General features: G+C 38.8%; 2 protein-coding genes across 2 annotated transcripts; one reads left to right on the top strand and one right to left on the bottom strand.

Moving 5' to 3' along the window:
• Nucleotides 1–9,319: 9,319 nt before the first annotated feature.
• Nucleotides 9,320–11,532, bottom strand: LOC113530015 (achaete-scute homolog 1b). Its single transcript, XM_026919682.3, has one exon. The coding sequence runs from the start codon at nucleotides 11,090–11,092 to the stop codon at nucleotides 10,514–10,516; it is 579 nt and encodes a 192-aa protein (XP_026775483.1). The 5' UTR covers nucleotides 11,093–11,532; the 3' UTR covers nucleotides 9,320–10,513.
• A 6,324-nt stretch (nucleotides 11,533–17,856) lies between these two features.
• On the top strand, nucleotides 17,857–24,199 carry irf7 (interferon regulatory factor 7). The gene is made up of 9 exons (XM_026918699.3): nucleotides 17,857–18,085; nucleotides 18,235–18,388; nucleotides 19,908–20,076; nucleotides 20,161–20,234; nucleotides 20,514–20,565; nucleotides 21,536–21,691; nucleotides 21,903–22,295; nucleotides 23,393–23,508; nucleotides 23,607–24,199. Exons 1-9 carry the CDS (start codon nucleotides 17,991–17,993, stop codon nucleotides 23,754–23,756), a joined length of 1,359 nt encoding a protein of 452 aa, XP_026774500.1. The 5' UTR covers nucleotides 17,857–17,990; the 3' UTR covers nucleotides 23,757–24,199.
• Nucleotides 24,200–24,214: the final 15 nt, after the last annotated feature.

A 24,214-nucleotide genomic window follows, 5' to 3' on the forward strand; every position in this document is an offset into this window, starting at 1 on the left:
CATACACTATATGACCAAAAGTTTGTTGACACCTGACTATCACTCCCATATCTGGGTCTTCTCCAAACTGTTGCCACAAAGTTGGAAGCACAGAATTACATAGAATGTCTCTGTATACTGTAGCATTACAATTTTACGTTTACTGGAACTAAGAGGCCCAAACATGTTCCAGCATACCAATGCCCCTGTGCACAACCAGAGCTCCATGAAGACATGGTGTGCCAAGGTTGGTTTTGAGGAAATCGAGTGGCCTGCACAGAGCCCTGACCTCAACCCCACTGAACACCTTTGGGATGAACTGAAATGCTGACTGCGCCTCAGGCCTTCTCACCTGACATCAGTACCTGACCTCACTAATGCTCTTGTGGCTGAATGGGCAAATCCCTACAGCTAAGCTCCAAAATCTAGTGGAAAGCTTTCCTAGGAGAGTTTAGGTTATTACAACAGCAAAGGGGACTACATCTGAAATTGGTTGTTCAAAAAAGCAAATATGAATGTGATGGTCATGTGTCTGCAAACTTTTGGCCATATAGTGTACTGTATGTTTCTCTAAAGGACTTAGTTAACTCTATTATCATGTAATCTAAACTACTCAATGTTATTGTTTGAATCTCTCGCTGATTTCTAAACGATATTGGTTAGGCTGCAGTAACCACAACTCTCAAAAGAAATGTGTTTGTAAAGAATGAATGCATGCATGTGAACAAAATGACTGTCAAGCCCAGAACCTTTAAAACACCTTCAAGTTGTACCTCTAGGGCAAATATTTCATTTCATCTCTATACACAAGAGACTTCTAGTCTTGTAGACTTATGTCTAGTAAATGCTACTCTGACTCTCTTTCAGTCGCTTTCACTCCCCCTCTCCCTGTGTTAAGTATTGTGTGGTTCTCTGGGCAGTTTGTCACTCAGCATCATTAAACGCAGGACTCAGCCTTTGGCCAGATCAGGATAATTAACTGGAGAGGTCACAAGCTAATGAAATGAAAAGATCCCCAAAATGGTGCTCGCTAATCCGTCCTATAGAAAGGTTTTATTGAAATGGGCAAAGATGGTGGGGTGGAAGACCAGAAAAGAGCAGCGGGCGAATAATCAATAACTAAGAATGATGGGAAAAATGAGCCACACACATGTTCTTTCTCTGTTTAGGCCTTTAATGGATTTGGGTGCATGTATCTTGTCTCATCTAATCTGTTTAACATTACTGTAAGGTTAGTAATGTGTAAAGTAGAATTATAGTGACAGAAAATGGAGATGTCTGTCATAGGGATGTGGTGTAAAACAGAGATGTAGAAAGGCAATTATACTGGTTTAGCAATTTAGTTACACATTGTATAAAATGCCATAGTAGGAAGTTGGCATGTTTGACATATTTAAATGAAAAGGAAAAAAAATTAGTGAGCAGTACATCAAGGGGAAGCCACACCAATAGGGTGCTGAACAAATAATTCTGTGCATTTAACACATCCATGTACATTCTTTAAAACCATTTTATGCCCAGGATCTCAACTGAATACTACAGATTTGTACCTTCTAAGAACTGCTGCTGTAATCATAAACACTATTCTGTGCTCATCCCAGTACTCTTATTCACAGTATTCATACTGAAGATCTGTTCAACACACTTAGTAATATTTGTCTTTACTCTTCTATAACTATTTAATGTAATGATTTATAATCTCACTTTACTGTCTCTTCCTGAAGAGGATGGGTTCTCTCACATCATTTTTCCTTGCCCCCGTCACCTCTGGCTTGTTCATTAGAACTCTAAGTCTCCATCTGAATTTCTGTACAGCTGCTTCATGACAATTTCTATTGTTAAAAGTGCTTTAGAAATAAAATTGAATAAATCCGTCCTTTTGTGAGGTGAATGTGAAAAAAATTGGTTAGAGAAGTGGTTTGAAATGTTCCAACTACTACACCTTTTTTATGCCAAATCTTGGTCAGGGTCATGGTGGATCTGCCCTGCTGCCATTTTTTTGCCACCACATTGCAGACTTATACTAAAATAGGCAGGTCAGTAAAAAGAAGCAGTTTGATTGCATAGACTCCAAGGTTTTTAAATGTAGCTTGATGGCAGGATGCACTGACATAGTGCTGAGCTTCAAGATATCATTACAAATTAATGAAAATATTGAATTTTCAGGAATATGTTACAATTAACATCTGAGTTTCCTAGTGGTTGGTATGCTATTAATCATCTTTGTAAAGTACATACATGTTATAGAGTACATATACTGTAAATCTAAGTCACACAGTATGACTTTATAGGAAAGGTTATGCAACCTTAACCATACAAATTGGTTCATGCGCCTTTGTTTTGGAGGTTATGAGCCCTAATTGCTACTGTCCTTATTGACAACTTTAACTACTGCAAAAAGCCATATACCAACAAAATATGTCTTTAAATGTTCAGATTTGCATCATCAAAAATATACCAGTCCTGTATTTTGATGGATTAATATAAAAGTTTATACCAACAAGACATTAATGTGTTAGGTTTCTTTATGACAACCAGAAAATGGTCAAACAGTGCATGCTAAGATATTAATAGTGAGAGGAACAAAATATCAGTTCAGAAGTTTGCATTTCCTTTTTTGAATGTGACATGACCATTACAACTGCCTCCAACCTCTGTCATATCCTTTGAACATCTTTTAGACCTTCCCAGTTGTAATTTTCTTGACATTTCTGTTAAAACTGTCACACGCTTTAGATAATGGCTATTTTTCTTTTGATTTTTTTCTTATATTGTTTTCTTATGTCTTTTTCTTGTTCATATATTGTTGTATTCATTTGCTGTCAAAATTTAATTTTAGAATTTTAAAATACAGCTCCAAGAAACCATGCGGATGCAAACTTTTGCAGTAAACTACAGATGCGATAGTACTAAAATGTGAATTTTATGCCACTTCTGCTACTAATTCAATCCTGAATTATTTTTATATTTAATACTGAGACATTTTCTACATAACTGTACACAAGTTTCAGTATATGTTTTGTGGTCACAGGCACGGTGTAAAAATAAGCTCCTAAACTTCCTGTTCTCATCAAAGATCAATACAAAACCTGCCAAAGTTTCAAAACGATGAGCTGTCATTAGGCTGATAAGCTCACTGTCAGAAGCCTAGTACCATCCAAATTAATGAAGCTCAATTAGCAGCTGTGTTGGCCAGAATTACCCTAAAAATCAAGAATGCCTCTGACAAAAGGAACTAGAGATAGAATGGGGCAAAAAAAAAAAGTGCGGGTTCCACAGAAAAGTGAGAGAAGGAGAGTGAGAGGGGGAAGAGAAGGGGAGGGGACAAGGACAGATTAAAATTGTTTGAATTGAGTGCACGCTCGGCCTATTCATTTGGTATTCTGCTCAAATCAAGGCTTTTGTTCGGGCCAAAGTAAAGTGGCGTCAATCATCTCGACCTGGTTTTTGTGTAGCTGAAGTATTTATTATGAATTTTGCAACCACAATGAGAACCCCAACCCTTCTAACTGAATTTACAATCTGCCTACCATATTAACCAAGCCAGCAAGGAGGAGAGAGATGGGGTAGACAGACAGACAGGCAGGCAGACAAACTGATGGAGAGAAGGAGAATTATAGGCCTAGTAAGACAGAGACAGAGACAGAGAGAGAGGAAACCATGGAGAAAGACAGAGATAAAAATAGAGAGGGAAGCAGAAGAGAGAGAAGTTTGCTACTACTGAGCCACTCGCTCTCTGGAACCACATCAAAGTGACAGAAATGTCCAATCAGATTTGTCTTACAGGCATTACATGATGAATATGGTGCAGCCATGGCACAAAAGGGCTTTTGTGGGGACCTGGAGCGGAGGCCATTCACGGCCCCAAACAGACAGCCAGAGTGGAAGTAAATGGCCAAAAGGCCCTCACCGAAAAAAAAAGCAGCCAAACTTGTGCAGCACAATGGCCCATGCAAATGGCAGCAGACCCTCCCACCCACCCCTCATGGCTCAGTGAGAGAGAGAGAGAGAGAGAGAGAGAGAGAGAGAGAGAGAGAGAGAGTTAGGTCGTCTGAAGTTTAGAGCTCCTTTTAGTTCTTCTAAGAGGTGTCAGTTGAAAGTATTAGACTGAGCACATTCAAACCCCTTTCTTATTTTATTAAAAAAATCTTCTTTAGTGATAGAAGTCTACTGACTTTTTTGTCAGAGTGTGCAGCCAACCCACAGTGTTGCAGAATGGAGACTGGCTTTCTCCTGAAATAGAGCGTTAGAACACTAGTGAGGCCTCCTGACATTAGTCCGCATTAGAAGAAGGTATAATAAAAACCTGGCAGACGAAAGAAAGCCACTGTGCACCTATTTATCCTGCAGGGGCAGGTGGAGAAGGGACTTTTGAAAACCATCACCAAGTCTGTGTATGTAGCAGCAGGATTCAGCAAGTGTAGGAAGCATGTATTAGATGGTAGCATCAAGAGTAGCCTGTGATGAGAGTCATTTATAATGAGTAGATTCAATTTAACACTTGATAAAGTAGTGTTTCATAGTTCAAGGTTACAGACACGTATGCACACATTTGACAAAGTGATAGAAGAGCTTCTTCTTCTCCAATAAACCTTGCATCACTGATTGTGTGTGTGTTTGCACAGATAGAGATATGTACTAAGATGTGTTACAAAGTGTCTCATTGGGGGGAAAAATGACCTCTTCACACCCTTTCTTGGTGTTTTTTTGGCTAAAAATTAACATCTACTGAAAGCAACACACACACACACACTTTGAAAGTGATTTTGACTTAACCCTAATATTGATCTCAGCAACCAAGAATAAATCTTTAGGAACTTTCTTTTATATATATTTAAATAAATATTTTTGAATGAAACCTACAAGTCGAATTCCACACAAGGTCAAATTTAGCATGTATTCCTATAATAATCATCATCATCAGGACATTTGGTCCTCTTGATGGGACACTAGGCATGAGACAGGAATACACCCTGGATGTGTCATCCGCAACTCCATTTCAGGGCACCATGCACACACATTCACACACTCATTCACACCTGGGAGCAATTTAATGTAGCCAGACAACCTACCAGCATTTTTGGAGAGTTGGGAGTCCAGAGAACACGGAAGAAATTCTGGGAGTAAATGTGAAACTCCACATAGACAGCAACCCGAGCTGAGGATAGAACCGGTGACCCTGGAGCTGTGAGGCGACAATGCTACCGGCTGAACAAATTATATACAGAAAATTCACTTTCATCATTTACAATGGATATAAAAAGTCTACACACCCCTGTTAAAATGGCAAGTATTTGTTATGTAAAAAAATGAAACCAAGATAAATCATGTCAGAACTTTTTCCACCCTCAATGTGAAATTACAACGTATAAAAATTAAATGAAAAATAATCACAAACATTTTATGGAAAAATAGGAAAATTACCTGGTTGCATGAGTGTGCACACCCTTTTATAATTGTGAATGTGTCTGTGTTCAGAATGAACCAATCACATTCAATCTCATCTTCAAAAGTAATTATCCTACAGCGGTCATCATAGAAATTATAAAGATAAAGACCAGCTGTTTCTGTAGGATTTTCTTCACATCTTCTTGATTTCATCTGACTGCTGAAGCCATGGTCTGCAAAGAGCTTACAAAGCATGCATGGTATCTCACTTGTCGAAAGGTATCGATCAGGAGAGGGGTTTAAAAGAATTTCCAAAAATTAGATGTACAATGGAGTACTGCAAAGGCCATTATCAACAAATAGAGAAAATGGAGCACCACAGTGACGTTACCAAGAAGCGGACATCCCTCCAAAATTTATAAAAGGACGAGACATCTTACCAGGGAGGCTGCCAAGAGACCTATGGCCACATTAAAGGAGCTGCAGGACAACAATCTCTCGTATTCTTCACGTGTCTGGGCTATGGGGTAGGGTGGCTAGACGGAAGCCCTTTCTCACAAAAAACATCCAAGCTCAAATAAATCTCCCCAAACCATGTAGCAAAATGTGTTATGGTCTGATGAGACGAATTCCAGAAGGTATAGTAATTCCATAGTTCCAAAATTTATGTTTGGTGCAAAAAAAGCACATCAACAAAAGAACACCATATCCACAGTAAAGCACGGTGGTGGCAGCATCATGTTTTAGGGCCGCTTTTCAGCAGCCACAACTGGGTGGAAAGAATCATGAATAGCTACAAATACCAGTCGATTTCACTGCAAAACCTTCAGGCGTCTGCTAGTAAGATGAAGATGAAAAGAAATTTCACCTTTCAGCACAACAATGACCCAAAGCATACACCCAAATCAACAAAGTAATGGCTTAACCAGAAGAAGATCAATGTACTTGAATGGCCTAGCCAGAGCCCAGACCTGAATCCAACTAAAAATGATGTGGGGTGACCTGAAGCTGCCTATGCACAGGAGATGTCCTTACAATTTAATGGATTTAGAATGTTTTTGCAAGAAAGAGTGGGAAGATATTGCCAAGACAAGCTGTGCCATGCTGATAGACACTTACCCAAAAAGACTGAGTGGCGTAATAAAATCAAAAGGTGCTTCAACAAAGTATTAGTTTAGGGATGTGCACATTTATGAAACTAGGTTATTGTAAGCTTACTATTTGTCCTTGTTTCCCTAAAAAAGTTTCTGATTGTTTTTCGCTTTATTTGTATACTTGGCAATTACACATTAAAGGTGGGAAAATTTCTGTCATGATTTATATTAGTTTCATTATTTTACTTCACAACAACCTGCCATTTTAACAGGAGTCTGTAGACTTTTTATATCCATTGTAAATGTGCTATGATGCAGACTGGAGCTGTCTGCATACTATTATAAACCACTTGTATTAGTCTTACTTATGGCCCAGAAAATACCAAATGTGATTCAGAGCTCTTCAGCTTGACTGAGATCACTAAAATAACAAACAGTTTAACTCAGCTATGATGTAGAGCTATAATGATTGCCCTGCATAGATGATAAAAAATAGTTTATTACTGAACTTTACAGGATTTCCAAATGGCCATAACTTCTCTGCAGTAAGAGCAGGTGCCCACTTAAATTTGTGTCTGTAGGGAAGACTGAATTTATTTGGAAAAATAAGAGCAGATCACAACATGACACAAACAGAGCAGAAGTCATTTGCCTGGATGAAATACAGAAGACTGTGTTTTGCCTTGGAGACAGGGTGGTCCATAGGTAATAAATGACATCTCAGAGCCCATGTGAAAAACATGCTATGCATACATGCTAGGCACACAGTGAAAAAAGTACAGTATGATAAATGAAATATTGTCAGATCAGCATTTTTATAAAAATACTTATGTACACAAAATGAAATCTAACAATGTTTGTCCGTAAAACAATATATTGCATAAACGAAGCGTCTACTATCTAGTCTCTTTTTCTTTTGAATCAACTGGCTACTAATAAGTTACCAGTTCATTGGGTATACCTGTCTTGTAGCTACAATTATTGGCCATTTTACCAGGTATACCTATCATATAGGTCACTTTGTAGGCATACAGTTGCTTACGGTAGACTTTTTCTTGCTATGCACAATGTGTCAGCACCCTCTACTCTGCATATCGGTGGAAAGAGACCACCACAGGACAACCACTGACCAGATATTATTTGGCTGGTAGATCATTCCTAGCACAGCGCTGTTGTTGTGGCTTTTATACATACTTAGTTGGCACTTTGTTATACCTACTTCGTTATCTTGGAGAAGTACTGTAGACTACTATCTTTATCTATTTAGTCTCTGCCATCAAGACATTCATGGTGAGGTGTTTCAAACCATGCCTTTGATCAGGTACACCTGCCATACATGTGCATTTTATAGGTAAACAATGACTAACTGTTCACTTTGTCTAATGTGGTACACTAAACCAGTGGAGTTAACTGGATCTAATCCAAACCTCAACAACTTAAAGACACATAGCCTATAAATAATGTCAACTTGGACATTAACACAACTAATATATTCTGTTGATGGAAAGCTCAGGAATAGAAACACTGCATAAAAGGTAACTTAGCAAGTAAAAATATCTTGAATATAGGTAAATTCAACTATATTTCTTTATTAGATTGCTTTTTAAACAAATATAAGATTATTACAAATATTTTTACTCATTTCAAGCCTGAAATTGTCTTATACTGTTGGAAGACAATGCTGTTTGATTTAATTGTTTGTTTCTAGAAAGAAGCAAAATAATCTCCAAAAAGAAGGAAATATGTTTAAGCTTGAAATTAGTAAATATGTCTAGAAATAAGCTTAATAGTCTTATATTTGATATAATAATCTCGTAATGAGAAAGACATCTGAAGAATAAGCCTAATATTTACATAGTTGGATTATGTTCAAATTATACTGGGAATTCTGTGGAACAAATTCTGTGGAATTACTTTTACAATTAAAACAATCTCTGGCCGCAAAAAATTTGAGAACACCTTACTTATACACAATGAGCCTAATGAGTCTATTGATCATTTCGATTACTACACCACTGTTGAGTGATTTATATTGAATATATCATTCTAGTGATGGTTTTGTAAATATAAAAGGTTATATAAACAGATGAATAATTGCTGCCATAAATCATTTGGTCTTTTTTTTTTTTTTTTTTTTTTACAGGTCTGAAGTTCACAGGAATGAGACTGAGGCATGACGGCCAACGGCAGACATCAGTACATATGGGTCACTAACTGCAGGCACGTGGCCTTGCACCTGCTCAGAGTGTGTGTGGAGGGGTAACAGGGGGTTAAAGGGGGTGCTAGGCTTTATGTGTGTGCTGAGTGAGACTTCCATGAAAAAAAAAAGTTTACAGAATGACATTTTTTTGGTTTTTTGTTATAAATAACACAATCTTTTTACCAATATGGCAGGTTTTGGTGTGCATAAATTATATACATAACCTACAAGATAAGTAATTGTCATAATCAGTGGACTACTCATTCAGTATAGTGCAGTGGGCGTATAGAATATTTCTGCATTTAATGTAACATGCACTTTTGATGTAGACCACTACTCCATAACTCAGGATATGAGAAGCTGTGGGGCTGTTAATAGGACTGACTCTCTTCTAAAAGGTCATGATGTGAGGTCCCGTCTCCTTTATTACGCTCATTTCAAATGCAAACGGCTGCAGGTGAAATTCAAGTCATTATTTCATTTCATTGCCACCAGTGTTTGTTTACAATGGATGAGTGCTATAATATGGATAATGGCCTACAAAGGCATGCACAATAGAGCTTCATGCATTACACTCTGACAAAAATAAGAGTTTTGGCCTTGTGGCCCTCTCCAACCCTACGCCTCATTTTGACCGATGTGTCACTATTACAAAGACCTCAACATGAAGGGTAAAATAATCCATCTCCATAGTGTCTAGAGGCATGACTTTATACCCAAGAGGAAAATTCATCTTGGATCGTTCCAACATCTTTCTTCTAGTAAGTCCTTTGCCTGATATTGATCAAGCCATGTTAGTCTACATACACATCAATAGGCGTAATAATGTCTTGGTGTTAATTGTATTAATGCAAATGAAAGGTGTCTACATGTGAATAAAGTGTGGAACTGACATCTCTGTGAAGATGAAGTTGCAAAGGTCAGGATGTAAAAAGAGGCAGCTCTTATGTATAAATAGACTGAATTTATTTATATATATAAAAAAACATTTTACACAAAATACAGCATATCTGTTAAATCACATATATGTACATTTTCTTAGTCTACAGAAAGAGAGAACAAGTGCATATATTGTAAAAACCTTTCCATACACTTTGCCCATTAGCAAGGAGCATCATGGCTAGTCAGTAATATGTTCTATCGCATTCTATCCAGTGTTAAAAGCAACAACGCAGTGTATCTTCCAGCTAATTCATTTACAACATGCTCGTCGTCACACACAGGCAGTGTACTTTTTTTTGTTTTGTTTTGCTCGGCATACAAAAATAAATCTTCATTTTTTTAAACAATACAGTTTATAGTACAAGTTTCCATTTTAAAAACGTTCAGGTCAGCAACTAGTTAAATCAGCAGAGACACATTAGACAATAACGGCAAGTTTCTGTACTACAATCTAGCCGCTAGCCGTTTCAAACAGTATGCCAACATTCGCACTGCGCATGCGCAGCATTTTCCCGTGTGCGCCGCGTGAACGCGCGCTTTTGAATCAAAACAGTCCCACTGACTTTTCATCTCTACTGGCTGGTGTAGATTAAAAACGGATAGGAAATGACACACAACATAAAAGTCCATAATTGCACTTTTAAACATTTTTACGTCGAGTTTTAGTCCTTTCTCCTCCAATCATTACATGGAGAGAGAGAAAGAGAGAGAGAGAGGTTCCCCGGTGGTGTTGCGAACTTCATCAGCGCTTTAATCCTTGCCTTGTCTTGTCTTGTCCTTGAACCTACAAAGCTGTTAGGTTCTGGACTGATGTTGACGTTTGCATTGAGTCTGCGCTCAGCAGGAAGACTGGATACAGGGGATACAGGTGCGCTCGGCTGGAGTTGGTGATAATGCGCACTGCACTTCTTCAGTATCTGTTGAACCATGTGGTGAAGTCCAGCAGCTCCTGCTCTTCGGAGCTCAGAGGCTCGTAACTCCCGTCGTCAGAGGAGTAAGACGAATGTGGCGACTCGGGGTCCGCGGAGTAGCTGTTGGACAGGGTTGGAGAGGGAACGCCGCACTGAAACGCGGCTGAAATGGCGTCGTGCTCGTCCAGGAGCTGCTGCAGAGCGCGGATGTACTCCACCGCCGACCTCAGGGTTTCTACTTTGCTCATCTTTTTGTTGGCCGCTCCGTTCGGGACGTGCTGGCGCAGGGTCTGAAAGCCCATGTTTACTTGCTTGACCCGGTTCCTTTCTCTCTCGTTGCGCCGCGCCACGGCGACCGGCTGCTGCTGGGGGATGCTGTAGCCCAGGCCGGTGAAGCTGAGCCTCCTCTTGCAGCGCAGCAGCTCAGGAGAGTTGGAGCGCTGTCTCTTCAGCACTTTGCTCTTGCTCTGACTCTGGCTCGCGCTGGAGAGTGCGCACTCTTGCCGTCTCTCCACGCGTCCGAAGTGGCACTGACCCTGCGCCAGTTGTGTCGTTGGCATACTGCTGCTGGTCTCCATCTCGATCTTGGGGTACGCCAGGACGGACCTGTACAATGATTCCACCGAGGATGAAGAAGAATAACAAAGTGGCAGCGAAAAACTTTGGCGTGTCTTTCGCGTGTGTGGCCAGTTCTCACTGTCGAAACGTCCAAGTGTCTACTGGCCCCCTACCAGTGCTCGGTCTGATACAAACTTTGGCAGCACTCGGCCCTTTTTCAACACGCGTCCGACACCCCACCCCCTTAAAAAGACGCACGCTCGTGTGGGAGTCTCCGCCCCGCTGCGGGATTCTTGAGCTGCGGCTCGGCGGGCCAGGCGCGTGGCTGCACGGGGCTCAATAAACAATCCGACGCTTTCACTGCGCCAGCACGCGCTGCGCTCATTTACATCCCAATATCTGCAGCCTGAAAGCCCATTGGTGGATGCAAAACGCCTTGCAAACTAGCGCGAGGAAAAAGAAATAAAAAGTGAATAGTTTTTTGGTGCTTTGAAATGCTTTCTCTTTTTTTATTTAACAGTGTACCCACTGGCAAGAATACAATTTATCGGTTTTTCCCACTTCCCCTCCCAGTCCCAAGCTTTTTAAATTCGAAATACCAAGTAGACTCCGTGGTATCCAAGGTGCTGCCTGTTTGTTGAAAGTGAATGCCAGGCGCCCGGCCGAACGTGTGCCCTTTGCGTATTTGCGCGGCGCAAACGGTGCACCTAAAAACTGTGCAGATCAGAGAACACAAAAAAGAAAGCATATCACAACCACACAGGGGAAATGACGGGCTGGACAAAGTGCTGCTGCTGCACAGTTACTGACAGCCCAAACTTTATCCTGAGAGGCTGCACTTTTCATCTCGTCCTGTTAGTTACTGAAGGTTGGCTCGTCAGATGTTATGCAATGTGGCTTGTCCATCTCACCCTGGATTATTATTAGCCTCTTCATTATTAATATTTCTGCACCATCCCTAAATGCATTAAAATGTGAAAATATTATTTTTATGCAAGTGGCTGCAAAGTAAATCTCTAAATTCAAACGAATTTCAAAAATGTTCAAAGTTTATAATCAGCTTGTTAGGGCGGAAATGAATAATTTAAATAACACTGATGTTATTTATTGAGTTGTTTCTTTTTCCATCAAAAACTTTCCCCCCAGTGTAGCATATACTATTCTTTATTATCTGAACGAGTCAGTCATGAGGACTCGGTTCACCCACTCAGCACTATTTCACCCTTTGTGCACCACACACGCACTTCTCCACCTTTCCACATTTGTGCATAACAAACAGTGGATGCCTAAATAGGATATAAGTGGTTTATTTCTGTTTATTTCATAGCTATAGCATGAAAACGTCTTACAGAAGATCATCGTTCACTTTTTTCCAGAGCAAACACATAAAAACCCATGGGAATGTTAATAAAATAGGTGTCTTGCGACATATAGTGGCTACTATTGGTAATGCAGTTCATTTTACACTTCAGGCACAGAAAGGGGTTGAACTCTGTGTAATTATATTCACAGTAATTAAATGAATGAAAACCACCTAAACTGCATCAACGTCCTGCTCAGAGATGTCAGTAAAATTCTTTATAATATTTCTGAATTATTTCTCTTTACTTTTAGAATAAAGGGGCTCGGTTTCAGTACATATAAATTGATATTTTTAAGCAGGCTCATTTTAGTCCCCCAGCAGAGGGAGGTAGTAGGCCAGGCCCAACCGGATCAGCAAGCATGATGCTCCTCTGCATTCTTTATGACATTATTTCCTCATCAGCTCAGCATTTTTACCACTCCTTCTGCAGACTCCAGCCACTCAGCGTCTTACACGAGTACATCAGCATAAAGGTTTCTCTGAATTCTCATAGAAAGAAATGAAAGTAATTGCAGCTAAACTTAACCGGATGAATTTTAGGTACTTCTCTGTTACTTCAGTGGAAAATATCACGTGTGTTTATGCGGGAAAATGTTTGTGCATGCACAATGCTCTATTATCTCAGCATTAGCAAATAATGAGACCAAACCCATATAGATACTGAGGCCAAGAGAAAAAAAAAATCCAAAAAAAGCCTGCTGAGGCTGTCACATTAAGAATGAAAATATTAAAAATGCCATGATTATTATTATTATTATTATTATTATTATTATTATTATTATTATTGTTGTTGTTGTTGTTGTTGTTGTTGTTGTTGTTGTTGTTGTTGTTGTTGTTGTTGCTGCTGGTGGTGGTGGTGGTGTTATGTGTTGTAGCCTTTCTTTCCTTCCTTACTTTAATTATAAATGTCAAAAATTCTGCATAGACATTTCATGGTCTCTATCCCTGGTGATCAGGTCAACAACTGTCAGTTTAGGGCCTCTGCTGCACTTGGAAAAAGATGGTTCAACAGGGGAAGAAAGGAGGTATCATTTTGAGATGAATTTTTGTGAGATGTGATAATTGGTAATATGTGAGAAGTGATACTGCTGATATTTAAGAATATTATTTTTGACTTGTACACCTTGAACAAGAAGGACAAGGTGGCCTCCCTGCACACGTTCATGGTAAATCTTACCAATGTATCCCAGCAAGCGCAGAAATCAGATCTAGGTCTGATTCAGATGTGATTAACTTTTGGAATAGGTACGTAGCTAAATAGATGGCTCCACAGCCAGAAATATATATATATTGAAGCCATTGAAGAGTATTCCATTTCTGTGCCTTCAAAAAGTCTTGAGTTGCTTTCGCAGTATGTTTAGGGTCATTATCCACCTGCACTGTGAAGCGGTGTCATATCAGTTTTGTAGCATTTGGCTGAATGTGAGCAGAGAGTATAGCCCTATACACCTCAGAATTCATCTTGCTACTTCTGTCAGCAGTCACATCATCAATAAACACCAGTGAGCCTGTTCCATTGGCAGCCATACATGCCCATGCCATAACACTGCCTCCACCATGTTTGACACATGATGTGGTATACTTTGGATCATGAGCTGTTCATTTCTTTCACCATACTGTTCTCTTCCCATCATTTTGGTTCAAGTTAATCTTGGTTTCATCAGTCCAAAGAACATGGGAGGCTTTTTTAGATGTTTTCTGGCAAAGTCTAATCTGGCTTTCCTGTTCTTGAATGTTACCAGTGGTTTGCACCTTGTTGTAAACCCTCTGTATTTACATTCATGACTCTTGATTGTAGATTTTGACAATGATACGCCTACCCTCCAGAGTATTCTTACTTCTCTTGATGTTGTGAAGGGGTTTTTCTTCACCAAGAAAAGGATTCTGCGATCATCCACTTTAGTTGTCTTCTGTGGTCTTCCAGGCCTTTCGAAGTTGTTGAGCTCACCAGTGCTTTCTTTCTTTTTAAGAATGTACCCAACTGTTGATTTGGCCACACCTAAGGTTTTTGCTGTCTCTCTTATAGATTTATGTTGTTTTTTCAGCCTAGTGATGACCTTCTTCACTTGCATTGAGATCTCCTTGGACTTCGTATTGGTAGCTCCAGTCAAATAGCTGCCAAATGCAAACTCAATACCTGATATCAACTCCAGACCTTCTGCTTCATTTGTCTTGAAGTAAGGAGGGAATGGACCCCAACTGGTCAATTAACTTCCTGTCAGTCACTTGTCCAAATACCTTTGAACCCCTGAAAATGGAAGTACCTTGCTTAAAATGGTTGTAATTCCTAAATGGTAAATGCCATATTTTTGTGGAACCTCTTAAAATAAAGATGAAAGTCTACACTTCGATCACATCTTGATTGGTTTATTTCAAATCCATTGTGGTGGTGTATAAAGACAAAATCACAAAAACTCCAAAAGTTATTGTCCAAATACTTCCGGACCTGACTGTATACATACAGAACTGTGCGAAAGACTTAGGCACATGCAAAGAAATGCTGTAGTGCAAGATGCCTTCAAAAATAATGAAATTAAATGTTTCCACATTAAAAAAATACTATAGTGCAGTAAACAGTAATAAATGAAACAAAGTCAATATTTGGTGTGACGATCCTTCGCTTTTAAAAAATATATAGTAGTCTCAGGTACAATTTGTGCAGTTTTATAAGGAAATGAGCTGTAGGTTTTACTGAGCATCTTGCAGAACCAACCATGGTTCTTCTGGAGACTTTGACTGTCACACTTGCTTCTTATTTTTGCAGCAAAACCCAGCAGCCTTCATTATGTTTTTTTGTCTGAAAAGTGTCTCTTATGTAAAATGCTGCTTTCTTTACTGACATACAAACATTTTTCTGTAACATTTAATTTTGTGCTGGAAAACTAATATTTGGAAATCATTTGGAAATCTAAAATGTTTTTATACATATATATATATATATATATATATATATATATATATATATATATATATATATATATATATATATATATAATCTGAATAGGTGGATTTTACACTAATACCTCAGATGCTGCATAGGCAGCATTGTATTTCATATGATTTTAAGAAACATTCAGGAGTAAAGAAGTTTGAATGAATTGTAATCACATTGTTTTTTCAACAAAAAAAAATCCCACTTCTGCACATCTAAATAAAAACTTAAGTCTGATACTCCACTTCTTGGTGTGACTCTGTACTTCTCTGTACTGATGTGAGTTTTGTGTAGGAGAGAAAAGGGATGTGAGAATTGTGTATTACGGGGATGAAGAAGGGGGACCCCTGTTCAGCTGAACCAGGCCAGGTCTGTGCGTGTTGAGGACAGCCACATGAATGCATGATCGTACTTCCAGCGAGCTGTAAGGGGGAAGTGCACCAGTACAAGTGAGATTCATTTCCTTTTTCCTCAAGTTAATATAGAAGACGCACATGCATAGATGTGCTGGTGAAAGTGCAATATTCTCCTGGAAGACTGCAGTTATGTGGAACTACATCCACAGCTGGTTTTCACTCGTGTCTTGTGGTTGGAAAAAAAAAGTTGAATAAAAGATCCATACAGTGAGAATCATGTTTTTCCCCGAAAGGTGTACAGACATAGAGAGAAGCGCACACCTGTTGCTGAGATGATGTGGCATAGAAACTGCTGTGTGACACACACACACACACACACACACACAAACATGGTATTTGTGGAGTGAGTATTATATGCATTTAAATATGACTTCCAAAGACATCAAACAAACATTATGTCATATTTTCAGGATTCAGTTGCTGCACTTTAATGTATCATGTATTCATTAGTAGTTGTTAGTCATTTGTTTACCTGCTAAAACTATTACTAAAATCTGAAAAATACTAAAAATGATTGGTTCAATTCTAAGCCATCTTGTGGCTTTTGTATTGCTATAAAATCTAAAGACACGGCCAGCATCGATGAGACATGCATTACTGTGTGGTAAACAATGTTTATGGGTTAAATAGCACATATAAATTTAAACTGCCATTCCAGGAACTACATATAAAAGAAGTTATCTGACGTCCTTATTTACAGCATACACCAATATTATTAACCCAGGCAAAGTGTTATCATGAAGTGGCTGAGAGTAATTAGCCTAGAATTAAGTAATAAAAACTGTACAATACAGCCAACTACTCTTTGTATCTATATCTGTATGAAGTGATGAAATCCCCTTGGCATAAAAGACGTGGGCATGTTTTTGTGCACTCTGAAAGTTTCCGGGTATGCCTTTAGAATGACTGTTCTCAATCGTTCTCTCTCATTCTCTCTCATTCTGTCTCATTCTCTCTCTCTCTCTCTTTCTCTCTCTTTCACACACACACACACACACACACAAACAATGCATGTAGGGATCAGATCTTACAGATGTTATGTTACATCAAAGGGGATCCCCATACATTTCTAGGCCCTGCACAGAGGCAGTTTCTGTTGGTCTCCTTCCCATCTTAAAATTGAAAAAAAGGGCTACAAATTCCTCCACTGTCTATTTTATTCTAATGTCAGTTGATTGCAAAGGTTTGCATTCACCATGGTTTCTGGAACTAAAAAAGACATTTGTACTGTACATCTACATATTTTCAAATGATGTACCAACATTTAAAAATACATAAGTTATAAATAAAATGTGAGTGTATCCTGCAGTAACACTACAATCTACAACATAAGGCAAACTCAACAGAAAAAATAGTCTATAGGTCAGTGTCAGGACCTGAATAGATACCTCAGGGGGGAAAAAGGTCAATTAGCTCAGTAATCTCAATTATAACACATATGTCAAGAAGAACTGGGAGGCTCCAAAAGCTGATCAGAGGATATGCTATGAGTTTGGAGGCAAAGGGAGGACATACAAATGAGAAAATAGGCTTTGGGCTAATGATTAGAAGGTGGTGAGTTCAAATCCCAGCACTGCCAAGCTTGGGTCCTCGAGCAAGTCCCCTAACCTTCAACTGCTCAGTTGTGGCCTGTCTCAAGTGTAAGTTGCTTTGGAAAGAAGCATCAGCTAAATGTGCAAATGCAAATATTGCATTAAGAAAGGGAGATGAAGTGATATCTCTTTGGGTATTATTATTATTATTATTATTATTATTATTATTATTATAACATACAGCATTTGACAGTTTTGTTATTGTGATCTGTAATACCCTGTATGCAAGGTTTTGCACTCATCTGTATTCACCCCTAGGCCTGATTATCTGTAATTGCTGTAAATTATGTTTGTAATAGATTTGCATGGTGAAAAAAATAATAATAGTAACGATAAAGGTACTGTATGCAATAACTGTAAAATCACCTTGCTTTGTTATAACGCTATACGATCAGTGTCAATACAGTATGAATGAAACGATGACGAAACTGTGCCTGAAACCGAACTGTGTTTGCCTTTCACTACTGACGGGGAAATTTGGAAGAGGCGTGGCTCTGCGCTGCTCTGTGTTACGCCTCGAGGCTGGATGGAATGTCACTGCGTGACCAACCGGCACACCCATACATGGACTGAACCCCTGTTTTGTTTTTGATCACCGTCACGCTGGATATAAACATGCCGCTCGGCGAACAAAACGCGAAAACACGACTCTGTTTTGACAAAGCGTCTGCTCACCCCCTGGCCGAGAGCGACATGTCGATAATAAACAGGTAGAGTGCAGCGTCATGTAAAGCTGGGTTTAAACTGACAACTTATAGTGATATTGAAATGAACACTGTACGTGTGCAGTCAACAGGTGCTCGTGCAACATAATATAACATAACATTGTTGTTGTTGTTGTTGTTGTTGTTGTGAGCAGCGCGGTGCGACCGCAGTTCGGACACTGGCTCCTAGAGCAGGTGCAGTCCGGACGGTACGATGGACTTTACATGATCGACAGAGACACATTCCGCATCCCGTGGAAGCACAACTCGAGGAAAGACTGCGGAGACGAGGATAACAAAATATTCCGAGTGAGTATCTGCATACTAAACAACCTCCAGCATAGCCACGGGGTCGTGTCTATACTTACAGACAAGGAACTCACAATGCAGCATTATCATAGTTATTAAATGCATTACTGAGTCCTTGTAGTTATTAATCAGCTTGACTGGTCTGTTGAACTGAATGCATTTAATCCAGTCCTCAGTAACTCAAAAACTAGTAGCCAATAAATGATGTCAGCTTCAACCTAATGTCTTCTGTGAGTGGAAATTTCTGGAATAAACCAGTTCCATAATAATAGCCAGAATATTATTGTGCACATTTTGAATAATAAGCCTAATATGTGAATAGATGGTTATAGTTATAGTAATATAGTTATAGTTATGTTATGTTGGAGGGGGTCTGCTGCCATGGATTATTACTGCACTAATGCTCTAAAAGCTAATTAAAGCTACACCAGCTACACCCTCCCTGGTAAACAATACCTACTAAAGGTTCAAAAGATGTATTCTGGATGGTACCACCTGTGATCTCTCAGCCTTTATTTCTGAGTGTTTATTTAGTTGTGTATTAGTATGTCAAATAGTGCACCTGTGTAGCATATACTGTAGCTCGAAGATGTCAGAATGTTTCACTATCAGTATTCTCCATTACTGCTCCAAAACAAGGGTTCATCCAAAACAACACACCCAGTTGCTGTATTCTGAAGTTAGCGGTATCTTTTTGTTGCATCATGCACTTAAAATAAGAATGGCCAAAAAGAATCTTTAGAGCAATTGATGACCATTTTTGGAGCTAGGGATCCCTTTAACTGTAAAATAAATTTAGAGACCTTGTCAACACATTTGTTTTATGAACATAATCCAGCTTTTTGAATATTATGCACATTATTTAAATATGTCCAATAATCCTCTGGCTATTTATTTGAGCCCTAGAACTTTCCAACAACAGTAAACATTAGGTCTAAGTTGAGATTACTTATAGGCTACTTGTTTTTGAGTTGTTGAGGTTTCGATTAAACTCATTCAATACAAGTGACCAGAACTCAATAATAAATATAATAACATTAATAAGAGTGGGTTGTCCACCACTGTAATAAATTTTTTATTTTATGATTTTAAGACATATTTCTCACCACATGGAAGGTTTGTGGTGTTGTGAAATAATTATTCAGTTCACATCATTTCCTGTTTCGTGCATATACTTTCACAAACACTGTTGCACATTACATGCTCTACACTGAATTGCTAGTTTGTTAGGTAAACCAATCTTGTGTCTACACTCTCTGGCACAGCAATGTTATGTAGGTGTATATTTCATTTTTCATGCAGAATTTGTGTCATTTGTCTTCTATCTTTACTTTAGTGTATGTTTCTGACTTCTGAACACCGTAGTCTGGATATTTTTGGTTGATAACAACCCAGTAGTGACACTGAAGCATTTAAAAACTCTGCTGGGTCTACAGTGACATGGTAGCGAGTGCACTACATATATGCTGCTGGTAGAAATGTGGCAAAGCCGTATAAAAGTCATTTCTTCCTGGTCTAGGCATGGGCTGTGGTTAGTGGTAAGATCAATGAGTATCCCAATGACAAGGCAAAGTGGAAGACCAACTTCCGCTGTGCCCTCAACAGCCTTACACAGTTCAAGATGATCCATGACAACTCCAAGGACTCAGAGAATCCCCATAAAATCTACCGCATCATCCGTCCTGAAAGTAAGACACCTGATGCTAACAGAGTTATTAAAGCCTCTAACTTCGGCCTATAAGAAACTGAGTCACGTCTGTCTTCTTCCATAGACCATCAGCAGTGCTCGAGCATTCACATTGAAGCCTTGTACAGCTCCACAAACAATCAATGTGAAGAAATGGAGGTAAGTTTCCAAAAGACTAACAGTATTAATATAGCCTGTTCTGATAAGAGTAAAGGCAATTATCTTAACTATTAATGATGATGGGTCTTCACTGAAATTCAACATAGTACATGACTTTTATCTGTCTCCAGAAAGCCAAGTAAAATTACTGACAGCAGATGTGTTTAAACATTGTACTTTGACTAAAATCGTAGAGTAAAATCTGTACACTAAGTGGTATTTACAACACATATGGCTCAAAGTGCAGTCATTTATTGCCATCATCCTGTTTCAATACAGTATGATTTGCCAAACCACATGGACACCTTGCATCTAAATCAACAGCCCACAGGTATGTCCCAAATATCACCTTTTTCCAAATTCTTTCCCAAAAGGTCCAGCTAAATAAAATTCTTTGCTTGCTAAGGTCAGCTAGCAAGACTGAATCATGACAACAGTTACCTTTTAATGCTTAACCATTAATGTTTAGTTTATGGCTATAGATAGTTCAAAGTGATTATATTTCTATAACCCTATAATATTATACTGTATATAAAACAGCATACTTGATAATAAATAATAATAATAATAATAAATGCCAAATCCATTTGACAAAATTGCTAATCAGTTCAGGGTAAATAAAACTAAATGAAAATCAATGAAACTCTGTGTAAACTCTTCCCTTTCTGACCTGTAGCTAGTCTCTGGTCCAGTGAGCTGCCTAGAGCTAAATAATGTCCAAACAGTAAATGCATGTGATTGGCTGCAGCAAGCTGCAAGAGTGGATATGCTACAGAAGCTGAACTGGTTTATGTCTAGAGTTGCTGAACTACGGCTTGTTTTTTCATATGTTTATTGGGATTGCTACAGTATTTTTCCAAGTATTTTGGTGGGTCCATCAGTTGACAACCCCTAGCTTAAACAGCTACTATTAAATACACTATATCGCCAAAAGTATGCGGATACCTGACCATCACACCCATAAGTGACCATTCCAAAACCACGAGCACAGTCAGTGTTCCTTCTTCCCAAAGGTGATCAGTGGGGTTGAGGTCAAGGCTCAGGCCACTCAAGTTTTCCTACACCAGCCTTGGTAAACCATGTCTTCATGGACCTCGCTTTGTGCACAGGGGCAATTTCAACCACATTACAACCATTACTGTTTTTACAATACAGTTAGGAGGAAATAGTGTATAATACTAAATTCTTTAGCTACCTGTAGGAACATATGTATGTAAGTGACTTTTTCCATAATAATTATTATCCAAAAGGATAATATTATAATATGATAATTATTTATTATATTTTTTGTTGCTTTTTAGAAATACAGTATTGGCCAGACTATCAACAACCTATCCAAGACCTAGCAGATCACGCCAACCTCTGTATCCCCCAAATGCCAATTGTGCAGCAGCATTGCCTTCCGAATAACCTGCCTGTTTCAGCACCACCTTTAGCACAGGTACCCTACAATACAGGTATGCAAAGCCAAAACGAAGTTCACTATTTCTGTTTCTTATTTACATGTGTTCGCTGATACAGTAGTCACTCAACTCTAATACTAGAGCCATGGATTACATATTAGTTCAAAACAAACATTTTAAACATCACTTTACTAATGAATTAGTTCCACATACAGACACAAAGACAGTGTCTAATTCTCTAATCTCTCTACTTGTGCCTTCTCAGTGCACCAGCCTTTCATCCTGCCTTCTATCAACGAGCTGGAGATCTCCATTCACTACAGGAAAATGGAGATGCTGAAGGTGCAGTGCGAAGGTCCACGCATTCAGCTCCACTCACAGTGTGATGAGTCAGAGCTGAGGGGCATGTCCGTGCCCTTCCCCAGCACCGAGGCGCTCACTGACCACAAACAGGTCCAGTACACCAAGCGCCTCCTGGACAACATCAAAAGGGGTCTGATCCTGGAGGTCTGCTCCGCAGGCATCTACGGCTTCCGCCAGGACAAGTGCAACGTGTTCGTCAGCACGTGCGATCCTGCCGAGATCCAGAACCCAGAGCCCAGAAAGCTGCCCCAGAACCAGAATGAACTGCTGTTCAGCTTCGACAAGTACAAGAAAGGTAGGAGAACCAAGACAACTGAAAACTAGATGTTACCATCTTAATGAATTATCTGTAGACTAGCATCTGAGATTGGGAACTGTGTTTTATCATCTTAGTTATTATCAAGTGTTTATGAAAGAAATAACACCCAATAAAAGTGTCCCAACATCAGAAAATAAATGAAATGAAAGGAAATTAAGTCTGTTATTTACACATAAGATTCCAGGAGATAATTTTCACATCGACTAACAGAGCACCATATTGTACAATGTCAGTAGGTTGTTCATCTGGATGAATGTAATTCATCATAAAATCAGATCATCAGTTGTACATAAGTACAAGTACATAATATTGACATTCCAGTGTTCCAGGATGATGACTGTAGGATGCATAGGGTGAAAATCTATGTGTGACTTCTTTAACAAGCTTAATATAACACTGATACACCCTGAAAAATCATCAGACCATCAGTGTGGGATTATTTGGAACAACATCTGAAACTCTAGCTATAATGTGCACCCAGGAAGAGGAAAGGTGGGCTAAAACTATCTGTTGACACTGGTAGAGTCCTGACATGACAGGATTGGTATTGACAATTAGGTAAATAGAAATACATCCAACTATTAGGTTAGAAGTGACACGTGCAACAATTTATTGTTTGGGAAGCTGATTAGCACAATTTCTTGGGTGTTATCTGACTTATACCTGGATCTAAAAAAACTTGTACAGGTTTTACTTAGAAGTCAGTCTGCAGGTTACCATTTCTATATGTTTGATAAGGTCTGTTTAGACACTATGCAAACTCTACTGTTTCTCATTTTTCCAAGTTTTGTGTTTTCCAAATAAATAAAAATTGATGTTAAAATCCGTCATATACATGTCTTGGACTAGCTTGTTGTTATGGTTACATTCCAACATGCTTACAGTACCTGGGGAATTTGTTTACAACTTTGGTTACTTGTTTGACTGCATCTGCTGGAGAGGTTTTCTGGTATATAATGAATACCAGGAAATCAGAAACTTATATAGTTATAGTATAAATCTATAAACTATATTACAATACATAGTTATCAGTGGCATCATGCACGCTTCTTAAGCCTCCACTTTTATTTCAGATCTTATGGACTTCAAAGAGAACAGACGTGGATCTCCTGAGTACACCATCTATTTGTGCTTCGGGGAGAAGTTCCCAGATGGAAAGCCACTGGACAGAAAGCTGATTGTTGTGAAGGTAAAATACTGTCTACTTTGTTTCACTTGAAACAATTTGCCTTTTTGCTTGCCTGTAGCATGTTTTTTATTATTATTATTAATTTTTTTTTTTTGCAGGTTGTGCCTCTGATTTGTCGTGAGTTGCATAAGGCAGCACAGCTGGAAGGAGCGTCATCTCTGCAAAATGACAACATCAGCCTGCAGTTCTCCCACAATAGCTTGTATGAACTGATTGAAGCCACTTTCTCACCACCTCCAGCTGTATAAAGTGTTTTGTCTTCATTTAGACACTGCCTGCTGATCTCTGCATTCCTGCTGATAAACATGGTTTTAACCACAATACTGGCTTTACTCGTCCTCTCAGTCATGCAGCACTTCTTGGCCGTAGCAATGCAAAAATCTTTGTGTACAAAACATACCTGTTATGCTGCCTGTTATGCTTCCAAAATGAAACAGGTATCCCAAACTCTAGTAGTTAGCAAGTAACAGACTGTTTTACCTGTTTTGTTCAGTGTTTAACAGAAAATACCTTTAAAAAAAAAGAAAAAAAAAAGAAGGAAATAATTTTTTAGTTCATTTGTAGTTTCACTACAAATGAACTAAAATTTGTAGTTTGCCACCATGTTTAGGTGTTTTATCTTTTAGTGAAGAATTCTCCTTGCTCTGCTACATTTGTAAAGTTTTCTTATCTGTTACTTTAAAAGATTCTTCTATTATACTTTGTC

Source organism: Pangasianodon hypophthalmus, chromosome 9 (genome assembly GCF_027358585.1).
Source record: "Pangasianodon hypophthalmus isolate fPanHyp1 chromosome 9, fPanHyp1.pri, whole genome shotgun sequence".
Taxonomy (NCBI): Eukaryota; Metazoa; Chordata; class Actinopteri; order Siluriformes; family Pangasiidae; genus Pangasianodon; species Pangasianodon hypophthalmus.

Coding starts and splice junctions, on each gene's coding strand:
- LOC113530015 (XM_026919682.3), bottom strand. CDS start 11,092: ATGGAGACCAGCAGCAGTATGCCAACGACACAACTGGCGCAGGGTCAG.
- irf7 (XM_026918699.3), top strand. CDS start 17,991: ATGCCGCTCGGCGAACAAAACGCGAAAACACGACTCTGTTTTGACAAA. Junction 18,389..19,907: donor AGGATAACAAAATATTCCGA/GTGAGTATCTGC, acceptor TTCCTGGTCTAG/GCATGGGCTGTGGTTAGTGG. Junction 23,509..23,606: donor GAAAGCTGATTGTTGTGAAG/GTAAAATACTGT, acceptor TTTTTTTTGCAG/GTTGTGCCTCTGATTTGTCG.